The 16,930-nt window shown below is 40.4% G+C and overlaps 1 protein-coding gene across 1 annotated transcript; it reads left to right on the forward strand.

Annotated features, from left to right (window-relative positions):
• Positions 1–12,256: 12,256 nt before the first annotated feature.
• Positions 12,257–16,622, forward strand: LOC148342001 (uncharacterized). The gene is made up of 2 exons (XM_088288472.1): positions 12,257–12,657; positions 14,396–16,622. The coding sequence occupies exons 1-2, from the start codon at positions 12,528–12,530 to the stop codon at positions 15,589–15,591; spliced, it is 1,326 nt and encodes a 441-aa protein (XP_088144598.1). The 5' UTR covers positions 12,257–12,527; the 3' UTR covers positions 15,592–16,622.
• The last annotated feature ends 308 nt before the right edge of the window (positions 16,623–16,930 follow it).

Below are 16,930 nucleotides of genomic sequence, written 5' to 3' on the forward strand. Positions count from 1 at the left end.
CACAAATATTTGTTCCAGGCAGAGGCAATTTATTTTATTTACATGTTTGATGTGAACACACAAAAAGATTAATCATCACTCAGACACGTTGCTTCTTCTGGCAATGATCACATTGGCTTAGTGTCAGTAAAAAAGCTTCTCAAAATTCAATATATCATATTTTATTCAAAATCAAAATTTACATCTTACCACAAAGAGTCAGTTCCTTCAGTTTTTTGTTTTATTTTTTTTAAGCTTCAAGGATCGCTGCAATTCTCGCCAGCACAATTGTGTCTCTCAGTTCCCTGTTTAGTGAAGAATTTTTTAGAACAAACGCTGCAACTGAGTGGCTTGTCTCCACTGTGTGTTCTTGTGTGGCTTCGTAAAACCGACTTTCGAGAGAACCTCTTGCCACAAACTGAGCAGGAAAAAGGTTTTTCTCCAGTGTGTGTTCTTGTGTGACAAGTTAAATTTGACTTTACAGAGAAGCGTCTCCCACAAACTGAGCAGGAAAAAGCTTTTTCTCCACTGTGTGTTCTTGTGTGTTGTGTTAAATGTCCCTTTTCAGAGAATCCTTTGCCACAAACTGAGCATGAAAAAGGCTTCTCTCCACTGTGTGTTCTTGCGTGCCTTGTTAAATCAAACTTTTGATAGAAGCTTTTGCCACAAACTGAGCAAGAAAAAGTGTTTTCTCCACTGTGCATTCTTGTGTGGATTGTTAAATCAAACTTTTGATAGAAGCTTTTGCCACAAACTGAGCAAGAAAAAGTTTTTTCTTCACTGTGCATTCTTGTGTGCCTTACGAAATGAGACTTTAGAGAGAAGCTTTTGCCACAAACCGAGCAGGAAAAAGGTTTTTCTCCACTATGTGTTGTTGTGTGTTTTCTTAAATTAGACTTTCCAGAAAAGCTTTTGCCACAAACTGAGCAGGAAAAAGGTTTTTCTCCAGTGTGTGTTCTTGTGTGTTCTGTTAAATTTCCCTTTTGGGAGAAGCATTTTCCACAAACTGAGCAAGAAAAAGGTTTTTCACCACTGTGTGTTCTTGTGTGGCTTGTTAAATTTGATTTTAGAGAAAAGCTTTTACCACAAAACAAGCAGCAAAAAGGTTTATCTCCGCTGTGTGTTCTTGTGTGCGGTTTTAACGACAGCTTTGAAGTGAATGAGTCAGTGTGACGTGCCCTTTCACCTTTGGCTTGCCCATCATCATCATCATCGTGTGATAATGTGTCCTCATTTTGTGCTTGTGATGGCCCCCAGTGGTCTTCATCACCTTCTGTTGTCACGTGATGACTTGAGCTGCTGCTTGGAGGCTCCGCCCCTCTGTTGTCCTCACTCTCATCCTTGTTTTCATCTTCAGTCTTTATAGGGACAACGTTCAGTGGTGACTTGTTGATCTCCTCCTCCTCCTCCTCCTCCTTTTTGATATGAGTCAAGTCTGGCTCCTCTTTCACAGAACGGAGATCGTATTCACTGACGTCTGCAGGGCACAAAAAGACACACACATTTGGTTTGGTCAAGTCAAAGCTCATGCGGCGACTTTGTCTTATATTGTTTCTACCGTGCTACCTTGACTTGTGCCTGCCGCACACGGAGCAATGCGTGCGGCACCAACTTTGACCGGACCATGGGGGCATTTCACAAAATTACATCCTACGATGTGTAAACCTCCCTTTCGCAGCACAACCGTGATAAACGAGCATTTAAAAAGTAAGCACATTGCGGCTGGTGCCCGAGTTCATTCCTGACATAGTCACAGACGTTTCTGGAATATGTATTCTAATTCAACTAAGATACACCATAATATTTTAAGAGTTCACTGAATCATTTTGGAACTGCATTGATGGTTAACAGCCATAGGGTGTCAGTAATGACTAACAAAGTAACACAAGACCTCCCACTGATACATCATGATTGTCATTTGGATAAATTAGCAGGAACTATGAGTTGTGGGGGTGATGCAAACCACCTGGGCCACAGGAACTTTATTACCAGGAACTAAATGTTCCTGGACTTGTTGGTGGAAAAGGGGGTTGTGACGTTCTCCCTTTTTAAGCTCATAGTAAGCCAAAGATGCAGATGCATTCCTTGCAGCATGCGCTTGTTCACTGATGAGATCCGTGCAACCCTGGATGGATGCATTCAATGTATTTTAAATGTTTGGATGAGGTGAAACAATGCACCTGTGCACAAAACAGTGCAGGGCCACACGAGGTTCTTTGACTCTCACCCGACCAAGACAGTACAAAGTTAATAAATAAGACCAATACGTACTTATTTTTTTTTTTTTTTAAACTTAATATTTTGTGTTTTATTCACTAAAATTCATCGACCGCCATTGATGTTTTCGCCGCAGTGTGCACATTTTTTAGAGTCAGGCAGAATTCCTTCCCTAAGTCATTGCTTGAACAAGATATAAAAACCAGAAAATTGAAAATGTAAAATAATCAGTTCAAATTTTATACTGGGAAAACATGGAGTCCCCCCCCCCCACTATTGGTTATTCTTTGGCATTTATTTTCTGCACTGATTTAATTTGGCATAAACAAATGTTCAGCAAACCGGCAAGTAAAAGGCAATATTTAAAAATAAAGCGGCAATAACCTTGAACGCATTTCCCCAAACAATTTAATGTTGTGATGCATATTTCTAACGATAGAAAGTCGTTCTTTACAAAGCAAATGAGAGTAAAACGTGTACAAACCTGCTTTGTGTAGCACAACACGAGGCTGGTTGCAAACTTCGTCCAGCAGTGGAAGATGTTGCTCGTTCTCTTCTTTTATTCCACAATGTTCCTCTTTGTACTTGGGTGTCGTTCTTTCACACATATTCAAATGATAATTCCCAAAAATCCGCACTTGATCTCTGCTTGGCGATGAGTCATGTGCCTCTTTTTGTTAGCGGCTAGCTAGCTAACAAGCTAAGCTAACTACGCCGAAAAGCATCAACGCGCGAAGATGAGGTTATCGGGACACAAAGACTTAATGAATTATGTCGTAGTCCTTTAGAGTAGAACTGGACATCCTATGAAAAAATTACAGTCAGTTCCACACTAAATCAGAAGAATTTAGCGGTGGGTGTTTTTATTCCGGTGTGGACGGGGTCCTTCGGAAGCTGCGCGCTTGCTTATGACGTCATGATTTAAGCACGTATTTTTCAAATATATTTCTTTGCCTCTGTGTTTGTTTTTACACCTGATGGTTCTCCTTTAATATATATTCTATGTAATATTTTAATTTGGTTGATAAAAAAAAAATGTAACAAAATAATTAAAATAACGCCACAAAAGCGAGTCAGCTCCGACGTCACTTCCGCCTTTGCCCCGAGAAGCCTTTCCTGCTCCAGCAGTGGGACGTTTACGTTTCTCCTACCGAACTTGCAACAATGCTGTGGTTCACTCGGGCTGCAAGATTGTATGAATATAATGTCTGCATATGCTAGCAGTGTTTAAGTGGGGTTTTCTAAGAAAAGATACAAGTCCAGTTTCTTTGCTCTGACCCAACTTGGCCAGCGTTTATTTGCAACAACGTGTCCCTCGAATGCCCTGCAGTCATAACAACAGGCTTACACACTTCCAACTGCCCTGCAGTGCCCCCTACTAGTGCACCTGATAACACAGCATACCATATTGTTACATCCTTTCTCTTTTTGGAAAGCTTGTCCTTTAAATTGGACCTGGTGCTGAACACACATTAACACACACAAGGAAGAAAAAAACATTACAATGTGAACAATGCTGAGACAACAGTTTTTTTTTTCTCAGTGACAGATGCAATTTCAACATCCCAAACAAAACAGTGCTCCTCTGTTAGGAAGAATCCCACCCTTTTTTTTTTTTTTTCACAATTACAATTACCCTTAAAAATAAGAATCCCCAAAGCATGTGATTAAGTAGTAAAGTCCTTGTACCGCTGCGGCTTGTGAATAACTCTCCCACTCCTAGTTGTCATCGGCCTATCGCTATCGGACGGAGCGGCTGGCTGAGGTTGTATTGGACTCGCTTGGGTGTTTGGTGGATCCTCAGCCTCCATGTCTATTGGCCTCACATGTGGATCTCCCAGAGCGTGCCTGAGGTGTCTACGGTTCCTTCTCAGAACAGCACCTGAATCCAATTCAATGTCATAGGATCTGCAATCAACACAGTTTTTCACTCTGCCCAACCTCCACTTAGTGTGGGGGTGAAAAGGCTGAACCCTAACACAATCGCCAGGTTTTAATGCATCGAGATCCCTAGCAGAGCGGTTGTAATAAGCACACTGGCGGAATTGATTTTTCAGCAGCACTGGCCCTGCTCTAATCACTTTGGGCCGAAGAAGGCTGGGCTTGACTGGGAGCAGTGTCCTTGTACGGCGGCTCAGCAGTCTTTGCGCCGGGCTTGAGTCTAGTCCTTGTGACGGTGTATTGCGGTGATCCAATAACGCAAGATATGGGTCCTGCCCAGCCGCTTTAGCCTTTTGCAAAAGTCTTTTTGCTGTCTTCACGGCAGACTCTGCTTTGCCGTTACTCTGAGGGTAACCTGGAGATGATGTCTTGTGCTCGAACTCCCACAGCCGACTGAACCTGTGGAAATCCTCCGATGAGTATTGAGGTCCATTATCTGAAATTACAGGGCTGGGAATGCCATATCTAGCAAAGTGGGCTTTCAGTTTCTTTATCACTGTGGCAGATTTAGTGTCAGGCAAAAAGTCTATTTCCCAATAATTCGAGTAATAGTCCACTGTCACATGGTAGTTCTTGTCCTCAAACTGAAAAATGTCGACGCCCACCTTAGGCCATGGTCTGTTTGGCAAATCATGTGGGTTGAGTGTTTCCTTCTGTTGTCTGTCATCTACTGACCTGCAGATGTCACAACGAGCGATGTGTGCTGTAATATGGTCATTCATGCCAATCCAGAAAACGCATTCTCTGGCTCTCCTCAGACATCCTCCGACACCTAGATGAGATGAATGCAGGCGGCTGGTTATGTCCTTCTGGAGTGCGGTAGGTATAACAGCACGTTCACCTTTAAAAACAATGCCATCTTGGTGACCCAGTTCACCTTGAAACGAATAGTATGGCCTGATCACCGGCGGTATTGATCTTTTGTCTGATGGCCATCCCTGTTGCATCATCTTAATGAGAGTTTGAAGCGTTCTATCTTCTTCCGTAGCTACTCTAATCCTGCTCAGGCTGTCATTGGAGATAGGTAGGTGCTGTACCATGTTAACAGTTTCTATGTCAGCCTCAACTGAGCCCAGGGGTGAGCATTCTGGGAGATATGCTCTGCTCAACGTGTCTGCTAGTAACATGTCCCTGCCTGGAACATACACTACAGTCAGATCATATTTCTGAATGCGCAGCATCATTCTTTGGAGTCTCTTTGGAGCACTCAACAGAGGTTTCCTCACAATTGTCTCGAGCGGCTTATGATCGGATTGGACAGTGACCTTACGCCCATATGTGAACTGATGAAATTTCTCTACACTGAAAACCATGGCTAAAAACTCTTTCTCAATCTGAGCATAGCCATGTTCCGTCTGCGTGAGTGCTCTGCTTGCAAAAGCAATGGGCTTGCCTTTCTGCATTAGTGCTGCCCCCAAACCAGTGTCCGATGCATCGCATTGCACCACTAAATCCTCCTCAGGGCAGTATATATAGATATATATAGATATTATATTTCTTTGACTGCATGTTTGTCACCCCTGTGTGTTACATTTGTGTGTTCTGAGTTACTAAATAAAAACAATTACAAAATAATAAAGTATATTTACATCATACTCTGTGTGCCTGTCGAAGAAGTCACGTCAATTGTCGGAGGGAAAACTTGGAAATACTAGATTGAGAAATATTTCACACTATATGCAGACATTATATTCATACAATCTTGCAGCCCGAGTGAACCACAGCATTGTTGTAAGTTCGGTCGGAGAAACGTAAACGTCCCACTGCTGGAGCAGCAGCGGCTTTTCGGGAAATAGGCGGAAGTGACGTCGGAGCTGACTCGCCAATGTGGCGTTAATTTAGTTATTTTGTAAAAACAAAAATATCAACCGAATTAAAATATTATATAAAATATATATTAAAATAGAACGGCCAGGGGTAAAAACAAACACAGAGGCAAAGAAATATATTTGGAAAATACGCGCTTAAAGCATGACGTCATAAGCAAGCGCGCAGCTTCCGAAGGTCTTCGACCACATCCACCGACCCGTCCACACCGGAACAAAAACACCCACCGCTAAATTCTTCTGATTTAGTGTGGAACTGACTGTAATTTTCACACAGGATGTCCAGTGCTACTCTAAAGGACTTCGACATAATTCATTAAGTCTTTGTGTCCCGATAACCTCATCTTCGCGCGTTGATGCTTTTCGGCGTAGTTAGCTTAGCTTGTTAGCTAGCTAGCCGCTAACGAAAAGAGGCACATGACTCATCGCCGAGCAGAGATCGGAATTATTGGAATTATCATTTGAAAATGTGTGCGAGAACGACACCCAAGTGCAAAGAGGACCTTTGTGCAATAAAAGAAGAGAACGAGCAACATCTTCAACTGCTGGACGAAGTTTGCAAGCAGCCTCGTGTTGTGCCACTCAAAGCAGGTTTGTACACGAGTGGGTTGATCTGAATCAGAATGAATTGACCAAACCAAATCTGTGTTCATCTTTTTGTGTCCTGCAGACGTTAGTGAAAAATATTTCTGTTCTGTGAAAGAGGAGCCAGACTTGACTCACATCAAAAAGGAGGAGGAGGAGGAGATTAACCAGTCATCAGTGAACTTTGACCCGATAAAGACTGAAGATGAAAAAAAGGATGAGAATGAGGACAAAAGAGGGGCGGGGCCTCCAAGCAGCAGCTCAAGTCATCACGTGACAACAGAAGGTGATGAAGACCACTGGGGACCATCACAAGTACATAATGAGGACACATTATCAGATGACGATGATGATGATGATGGGCAAGCCAAAACTGAAAGGGCATGTCACACTGACTCATTAACCTCAAAGTTGTCTTTAAAACGGCACACAAGAAACCACGGTAAAGAAAAACCTCTATTTTGCTCAATTTGTGGCAAAATTTTCTCTCGAAAGTTTCATTTGACAATTCACACAAGAACACACAGTGGAGAAGCATCTTTTCGCTGCTCAGTTTGTAGCAAAAGCTTTTCTTTAAAGTCAAATTTAAAAACATACACGATTACACACTGGAGAAAAACCTTTTTCCTGCTCAGTTTGTGGTAAAAGCTTCTCTCAAAATTCAAGTTTAACAATCCACACAAGAACGCACAGTGGAGAAAAACCTTTTTCCTGCTCAGTTTGTGGAAAATGCTTCTCTGTAAAGTCAACGTTAACAAGCCACACAAGAACTCACAGTGGAGAAAAACCTTTTTCCTGCTCAGTTTGTGGCAAAAGCTTTTCTGGAAAGTCAAATTTAACAAGTCACATAAAAACACACACTGGAGAAAAAAACTTTTCCTGCTCAGTTTGTGGCAAAAGCTTTTCTGTAAAGTCAAATTTAACAAGTCACATAAAAATACACACTGGAGAAAAACATTTTTCCTGCTCAGTTTGTGGAAAATGCTTCTCTCAAAAGTCAAGTTTAACAGAACATATAAGAACGCACTGTGGAGAAAAAACCTTCGCCTGCTCAGTTTGTGGCAAAGGATTCTCTCTAAAATCAACTTTAACAAAACATAGAAGAATACACAGTGGAGAAAATCCTTTTTCCTGCTCAGTTTGCGGAAAATATTTCTCTCAAAAGTTAAGTTTAACATATCACACAAGAACACACAACGGAGAAAAACCTTTTTCCTGCTTAGTTTGTGGCAAAAGTTTCTCTGATAAGTCAAATTTAACAAAACACGCAAGGACACATAGTGGAGAAAAACCTTTTTCATGCTCAGTTTGTGGCAAGAGTTTCTCTCAAAAGTCGCATTTAACGAGCCATACAAGAACACACAGTCGAGACAAGCCATTCAGTTGCAGCGTTTGTGCTAAAAAATTCTCCACTAAACATAGTACTGAGAGACACAATTGTGTTGGTGAAAAAAGCAGCGATACTTGAAGCTTAAAAAATGACAAAAAAAACTGAAGGAACCGACTCTTTGTGGTAAGACGTGAATGTGATTTTCAATAAAATATGATGAAATTGAATTTTGCAAAGATCTTTTATTGACACAAAGCCAATGTGATCAGTGCCAGAATAACCATTGTCTCTGAGTGATGATGAGTTTTTTTGTGTGTTAACATCAATCATTATAAATGAAATTAATTGCCTTTGCCTAGAACAACATTTGTTAACGTTATGCTTTTCAGTTGTCTTTTTAATCGTAGTTAATGGAAAAGGTGTGAGAAGAAACAGTGCTTATGAAATCGTTGCCTTCCACAATCATCAATAAAATCACTTGTTCCACTTGCTCAACTGGCCTTCATTACGCTGTGTGAAAAGGTGAAAAACTGAAGTAGAAGTTGAACGATAAAAAGAGCCAGAAGGAGAAACGCAAATAGTCTCAGTTTCTCTCAAAGTTTTTGGAATGGCAGGAGTGTAGCCACACCGTTCCAGCAAAAAGGCCACGATTCAGACTGATATCCAGATTTTCCTTTTTTATTTCTCCTTTTCCTCTGACGGCGTTCGGAAATTCCGGAGCCCCTTAGGGGACATGGAAGAAAAAACAACAACAACAAATCTTTGCTTTCCCTTGCAAAGATTGCGTTCCCTCGCAAACGCAAAGTTGTTTTTTTTGAGTGAATGTTCGTTTATTTATTTTTTTAATACGTGTTTATGTACTTCCGAGTCAGTTTGGCTCGCCTAGCCTCTGATGCGCGGCTGTTCGAGAGACGACAGTACGTCAGATGCGGCAATAATCTTAGAGGGGGACTTGGAACGTTTCTTGCGGTCAAGAGATGTCCCTCACGGTGACATTCTGCACATGAAAAGCAACAAGGTACATACAATTCACTCGAATGCACATGTCAAACTCAAGGCCCGGGGCCAGATCTGGCCCGCAACCTCATTTTATGTGGCCCGCAAAGGGAAAATCATCTGCATCAACTTCCTGTTTCTGGCATATTTTCTTCACTTTTAACAACACTGAGATATTGCCATTTATTTGTTAGCAGTCCTCCCCTTTTAAAATAAATGGAAAAATTGTTGAACAATTACTTAGGAGCTTCTGATTTCAAAACTGGCTTTCCATTCAATTTATATGGGTTCACAGTCATACCGGCCCTCTGAGGGAAACCACAACTATGATGTGGCACGTCCACAAAAATGAGTTTGACACCGCTGCTCTAACGAAATAACCTTAATAATAGCAATATGGGTCCCTACCAATGTTCCCTCTAAGCTGCGCGCGTGCGCAATCGCGCACTGCTTGCACACACTCAGCGCACAAGAACGTCTATGCAGCGCACAAAATAAAATAAAACAGAAACGCATTACTGAATATCTAATTTTAGAACTGATATAATCTAATTAATTAGACCAGTTATATATATATTTTTGTACCATTTTGCAATGTAACTTAATGAGTGACATGTGTCCAGCCAATAATGCCGTACAGTTCGTGTACGCCTACGCAGCCAATCGGAGCAGAACGTCGCGAATGTGCCCTGCCCATATGCGCCGTTGCTCAGGGAGCTTGTGTGTCTGCTCAGACACATGAAAAATTAGAGGGAACATTGGTCCCTACTGTTAATGTTTTTGCATAATACTAGCGTGCAAACTGTTTACCTTTTGAGTGGCAAGAAAAGTATTGCTGTTCTGTTTTCAATTTGTAGTTCATTTAAATCCTGTTATTGCATTCAAATTACTGTGAAGTGTAACGTTAAATATTTTTCTAAATGTTTTTTGTACAACGCAACTTTAGTTTCGTTATGAAGCAGCGTAGTTCGTACCCGGAAATGACGTCATCAAATCGGATGACGCGGAAGCAGGAAGTATAATAATAGATCACCAATAAGAGAGAAATGTGATGATAATGAAGTCCAATCGAGCACAATCTGCATACATCTTTTGCCTTATCGAAGCCGGACCTAGATCTTACATTGTGGAAACAAAGTATGGACAAAGAGTGAGGAGGAACAGGAGTCTTCTGAAGGTTCCCGAGGACTTGAAGAAATCTTCTGATGCGGCTGAGGCTGCAAAGCAGGTGGATACATCGAAGGAGCACAGACCAAAACCACCAGCAATTTCTGGGATTACTGAACCTCTTCGAAGATCAACAAGAGTTAGACGACAACCGGACAGGCTGATTGAAAATGTTTAATGTTGTGTGATTGTTGCTAAAATTGTTGTAGAGCTGCTTGTTGTCATAAAAATGTGTGGATATTGATAAGAAGTGAAAATAATTGATAACAAAACAAAATAATAATAATAATAATAATAATAAACAATAATAATAATAAAAAAAGGCATAGGCATTGTTTAACGTTTGAAAGGGAGATGTAATGATAGCAGTAATATCATTGGCCACTAGTTGGCGGTATTGCCCGATGTGTGTTTTGGTTACCAGACGAACAAGTGTGTCTGCACATAGACGAGAATGCAAGTCAATAAATAGACACAAGCTTGCAGCGTCACGTTGCCTGCGTGACTTCTTAAGATAGAAGACGGAACATTCCAGTAACCATTAAAAAAACGTAAAGTAACCATAAAATTATATAAAAAAAACATATCGTCAACATACTAAAGCTGTTGCTTTATGGTATTTACAAAGAATTTTTGTTTAAAATCCCCCTGGCTATTCTTTTTGTCATTTCTATATTATGTACGTATTAATAACTGTGTTTGGTTTGCTAATGTGAATAATGTTTTTTTTTTACAAAAAAACGTATGAGTAAATATTTATCATCTCATCAATATTTGCACAACAGAGTACTGAGTTTCGAGATCCTCACAATAGTAGTTCTCAAAATCATATTATTTCTTATGAATTTAGCTTAGTTAAGGGATATTTTATTGACAATCTAACATCAATTTACAAATATATATATATATGTATAGCGTTTTTGACCGAAAGTTGTTGTTATTGTACCTTGTGACGCGCCACTTTCGTTTCCTTCTTGAAGGATGCCGTTTCAAGGCTTATGTGGCTCATAAGCCACTTACATTGGCAATGTCGAAGGTCACTGAACTCTGGTCGGCCCGCCAGCAACAGCACTTAGCGGCCATTTCTGAGTTTACGACAGACATTGGGCACGTGGCTGGTAAATGTAACCCTGTAGCTGATTGTTTATCACGTGCGATTGTATGTCCAGTCCAGCTCGGGGTTAATTTTTCAGAAATGGCTGCCGACCAGTCCGATGATCATGACACCCGCAACCTCAAGACGGTGAGTATGGCTCTTAAACTTGAAGTAGTGATGCGTGGCGGCGGCCTTGCTGTCCTCTGTGTGGCAGACATTAGGACTATGCCTCTCACCCAGCAGGCATAGTGCTTGGGGGCGTGTTCATGAAAATGTTTTTTGGTGCAAATTTATGATTGTGCATTATTCTCTTGTTGCTAGTCTTCAAATAAATGCCAGTTTCCAGTCAGACGTGTGTGTTCATTCCGACTGCCACATAGTAACCATAAATTAAAAAAAAAATGTCGTGTATACATACTAAAGCTGTTGCTTTGTAATTTATGTAGAATTTTTGTTTAAAATCGCCCTGGCTCTTCTTTTTGTCTTTTCTATATTTTGTACGTATTAATAACTGTGTTTGGTTTGTTAATGTTCATAAAGTTTTTTCCTTTAAACAAATATTAGTAAATATTTATCATCTCATCAATATTTGGACAACAGAGTACTGAGTTTCGAGATGCTTACGATATTCGTTCTCAAAATTATATTTCTTATCAATTTAGCTTAGTGAAGGGATATTTTATTGACAATCTAACATCAATATACAAAGACAGAAAAAAATGGTGGTGGGGGGCGCGAATCTTTTTCTTCTGGGTAGGGGCGGGCGTGAAATAATTGAGAAGCACTGCTAGTATATGCAGACATTTTATTCATAGAATCTTGCAGCCCAATTGAACCACAGCATTGTTGCAAGTTCGGTAGGAGAAACTTGAACGTCCCACTGCTGTTCCAGCAGCGGCTTCTCGGGGCATAGGCGGAAGTGACGTCAGAGCTGACTCGCCAATGTGGCGTTAATTTAGTTTTTTTTTATCAACCGAATTAAAATATTATATAAAATATATATTCAAATAGACCAGCCAGGGTTAAAAAACAAACGCAGAGGCAAAGAAATATATTTGAAAAATACGTGCTTAAAGCATGACGTCATTAAAAAGCGCGCAGCTTCCGAAGGACCTCGACCACATGCACCGACCCGTCCATACCGAAATAAAAACAAACACCGCTAAATTCTTCTGATTTAGTGTGGAACTGACTGTAATTTTCTCACAGGATTTCCAGTGCTACTCCAAAGGACTCCGACATAATTCATTAAGTCTTTGTGTCCGATAACCTCATCTTCGCGCGTTGATGCTTTTCGGTGTAGTTAGCTTAGCTTGTTAGCTAGCTAGCTGCTAACGACTCATCGCCAAGCAGAGATCAAGTGCAGATTTTTTTGAGTTATCATTTGAAAATGTGTGAAAGAACGACACCCAAGTACAACGAGGTACTTTGTGGAATAAAAGAAGAGAACGAGCAACATCTTCCACTTCCACTGCTGGACGAAGTTTGGAAGCAGCTTCGTGTTGTGCTACACAAAGCAGGTTTGTACACGTCTTACTCTCATTTGCTTTGTAAAGAACGACTTTCTATCGTTCGAAATATGCATCACAACATTAAGTTGTTTGGGGAAATGCGTTCAAGGTTATTGCCGTTTTAGTTTTAAATATTGCTTGTCGGTTTGCTAAACTATTGTTTATGCCAAATAAAATCAGTGCAGAAAATAAATGCCAAAGAATAACCAATAGTGGGGGGTGAACTCCATGTTTTCCCAGTATAAAATTTGTACTGATTATTTTACATTTTAAATTTTCTGGTTTTTATATCTTGTTCAAGCAATTTCTTACGGAAGGAATTCTGCCTAACTCTACAAAATGTGCACACTGCGGCGAAAACATCAATGGCGGTTGATCAATTTTAGTGGATAAAACACAAAATATTAAGTTTTTTTTTTAAAAATCAAGTACGTATTGGTCTTATTTATTTATGAACTTTGTACTGGCTTGGTCGGGTGAGAGTCAATGAACCTCGGGTGGCCCTGCACTGTTTTGTGCACGTGTGCATAGATTCACCTCATCCAAACATTTAAAATACATTTAATGCATCCATCCGGAGTTGCACGGATCTCATCAGTGAACAAGCACATGCTGCAAGAAATGCATCTGCATCTTTGGCCTACTATGGGCTTAAAAAGCGATACCGTCACAACCCCCTTTTCTACAAACAAGTCCAGGAACATTTAGTTCCTCGTAAAAAAATTCCTGTGGCCCAGGTGGTTTGCATCTCCACCGCAACTCATAGTTCCTGGTAATTTTTGCAAATGACAATGATGACGGAACAATGGGAGGTGTTGTGTTACTTTGTCACTCATTACTGACACCCTATGGCTGTTATACATCATAGCAGTTACAAAATAATTCAGTGAACTCTAATAATATTATGGTGTATCTTAGTCTAATTTGAATACATATTGGATAACTTTAAAATATACAGTCATTATTCAAATATGTCAACATGAAAGTCAGAGTGAAAGTGTTGTTGCTGAATGCTTATGTGTAAGAACTTTTACTCTTCAAACGTAATTTTGTTTTAAAATTTATTTAGAAACAGAAATTTTATAAAAAAATAAAATAAAAAGGGGAATGTTGGAACGTACTAGCAGGCTAAATGTCATTTTGGGAAAAACAAAACAAAACAAACGTAAATCATGCAATAAATAGCCACTCTGATTCCAGGGCCCCTTTAATTCTTTTAGGCATACAGATTAGAATGGAAGCAAAAAGTACCCACGGTGAAACTATCTCTCAATGCAAAATGAAAAACTTGTAAACATATTTAACTTGAAGGATTCCTATTTTATCGATGTCATTATGTTGCGATGGCCCCCAGTGGTCTGCATCAATATGTTAGGGTCCCACAACAGGTGTTCCATCAGACGCACACAATAGCCTGTGTGTGCTAACTTCAGCTCGCTTCCAGAAACGTCTGTGACTATGTCCGGAATGAAATAAATCGGGCATCAGCCGCAACGTGCTTCCTTTTTAAATGCTCGTTTATCACTGTTGTTGTGCTGCGAAAGGGAGGTTTACATCGTAGGATGTAATTTTGTGAAATGCCCCCATGGTCTGGTCCAAATCGGGGTCACACGCATTGCATGCATCACAACATTAATGCGGCAGGCACAAGTCAAGGTAGCACGGTAGAAACAATATAAGACAAAGTCGACGCACGAGGTTTGACTTGACCAAACCAAATGTATGTTTGTCTTTTTGTGTCCGACAGAGGTCAGTGAAAACTATCTCCGTTTTGTGAAAGAGGAGCCAGACTTGACTCACATCAAAAAGGAGGAAGAGGAGGAGGAGATCAACAAGTCACCAGTGAAAGTTGTCCCTATAAAGACTGAAGATGTAAACAAGGATGAGAGTGAGGACAACAGAGGGGCGGAGCCAACAAGCAGCAGCTCAAGTCATCACGTGACAACAGAAGGTGATGAAGACCCCTGGGGGCCATCACAAGCACATAATGAGGACACATTATCAGACGCTCATGACAATGATGATGATACTAATGATGATGATGATGATGATGGGCAAGCTCAAGGTGAAAGGGCATGTCGCACTGTCTCATTCACTTCAAGGCTGTCTTTAAAAGGGCACAGAAAAACACACAGTGGTGAAAAACAGTTTTCTTGCTCGGTTTGTGGCAAAAGCTTCCTGCATAAGTCAATGTTAACAATCCACACAAGAACACACACTGGAGAAAAACCTTTTTCCTGCTCAGTTTGTGGAAAATGCTTCTCTGTAAAGTCAACGTTAACAATCCACACAAGAACACACACTGGAGAAAAACCTTTTTCCTGCTCAGTTTGTGGAAAATGCTTCTCTGTAAAGTCAACGTTAACAAGCCACACAAGAACACACAGTGGAGAAAAACCTTTTTCCTGCTCAGTTTGTGGAAAATGCTTCTCTGAAAGGGGAAATTTAACAGAACACACAAGAACACACACTGGAGAAAAACTATTTTCCTGCTCAGTTTGTGGCAAAAGTTTCTCTGGAAAGTCTAATTTAAGAAAACACACAACAACACATAGTGGAGAAAAACCTTTTTCTTGCTCAGTTTGTGGTAAAAGATTTTCTCTAAAGGCTCATTTAACAAGCCACACAAGAACACACAGTGGGGAAAAATCTTTTTCCTGCTCAGTTTGTGGCAGAAGCTTCTCTCATAAGTCAACTTTAACAAGGCACACAAGAACTCACAGTGGAGAAAAACCTTTTTCCTGCTCATTTTGTGGAAAATGCTTCTCTCGAAAGTCTGATTTTATAAATCACACAAGAACACACAGTGGAGAAAAACCTTTTTCCTGCTCAGTTTGTGGAAAATGCTTCTCTGAAAAGTCTACTTTAATTAAACACACAACAACACATAGTGGAGACAAGCCATTCAGTTGCAGCGTTTGTGCTAAAAAAATTTGCCACTAAACGGCTTGCTGAGAGACACGATTGTGATGGTGAGAATATAGGGCTGGGCGATGTGACCTAAAATCAATTTTGCGATAAATTGAGCAATTTTTCCTCGGTAATGATCAATGCACGATAAATTCCCCCTGAGGACCGAAATCAAAATAAATGCAGGAAATGCATATTAACAGTTTTTTTTTATTGACCAACTGGTACACATCACTTTCAATGAAAAATAATAGTACAAAAACCATTTGTATAAACATTCCAAATAGCTTGCTTTGCATGATTTGAACAATGTCACAAAGAACAGGAGAAAAAGGGTACCTCTCACAAAATCTTTTTCTGCAAATAGATTGTGCCGAGATGCTGTAATTCCATTTGCAAAGGCCTAGATATGTGTAAAGGTATCTTGTAAACAATATAAATAATGCCATGTGCAAAGGAGCTGGTCGCCTGTAAACAAAATGCTAAATAGAATGGAAAAAAAATGTCAATGGAATGCCAGTGCCAAATAAACAAGTGTGCTTCATCAGGAAAATGCTGTCTCAAGTACGCTGGTGCGCGGTCGCCACTTGTCGTCTATGTCATGCACGGTCAGGCTCAAACAGGGATCCATGTTGCGACCCGACCACAAGTCGGATGTGGATGCAAAATGCTTGACATGTCTAAGCTCCCGTCCCGATGTTGTCCATATCGGGAAGTGCTGTTTGCGGCAAAATATTTTCGTACCTCTCGTCGGCTACTTTCATGAGGCGTTTAAATCCTGTGCGCTCCACTGTAACTAGAGGAGCTAAATCTTTCGCTATGTGCGCGTCCACCTCTGAGACTCTCGTATGGTGTCGCCTCCGTTATGGGCTGTTGTCACTTGTCCAACCTTGCTTCTCACTTTGAACTTTTAGCACACATTGGTTGTGTTGGGGGTGGTGAAAAATAAAAGGTTGGACGCGCTGTTTCAGGTGTTTACGACGCACTTTGTAGTTTGTGTTCTTTTGCTCAAACATCGTCTTTATGGAACCCAAAACATTTCCAAACGACAGATGTCGAATTTCTTTTCGGGACATCATCATCATGCATCAGTAAAGACCATGACTACAATCCCAGTCAATCTTATCGATGCACTGTACTTCTACTTTCATTTGATAAATGCTTTTTGTTTAATCAATGTTTAACATATTCAGTAAATATGAACCTGCTAAATTAAATAATTGACCTTCTGTCCCGTAAGTGTTTAAAATAATGCCAGCAATCGTAATACAATACCTTCAATATTCATGTCCGGTGTGGCCATTCCCTATAAGAAGGGAAGGCCGGAGAGAGGGGACACCTTTCCCTTTTTGCATTTTGGGGAGACTTCTTT

Source organism: Idiotropiscis lumnitzeri, chromosome 2 (assembly GCF_059441095.1).
Source record: "Idiotropiscis lumnitzeri isolate Australia: NSW breed Sydney's pygmy pipehorse chromosome 2, RoL_Ilum_1.0, whole genome shotgun sequence".
Classification (NCBI taxonomy): domain Eukaryota; kingdom Metazoa; phylum Chordata; class Actinopteri; order Syngnathiformes; family Syngnathidae; genus Idiotropiscis; species Idiotropiscis lumnitzeri.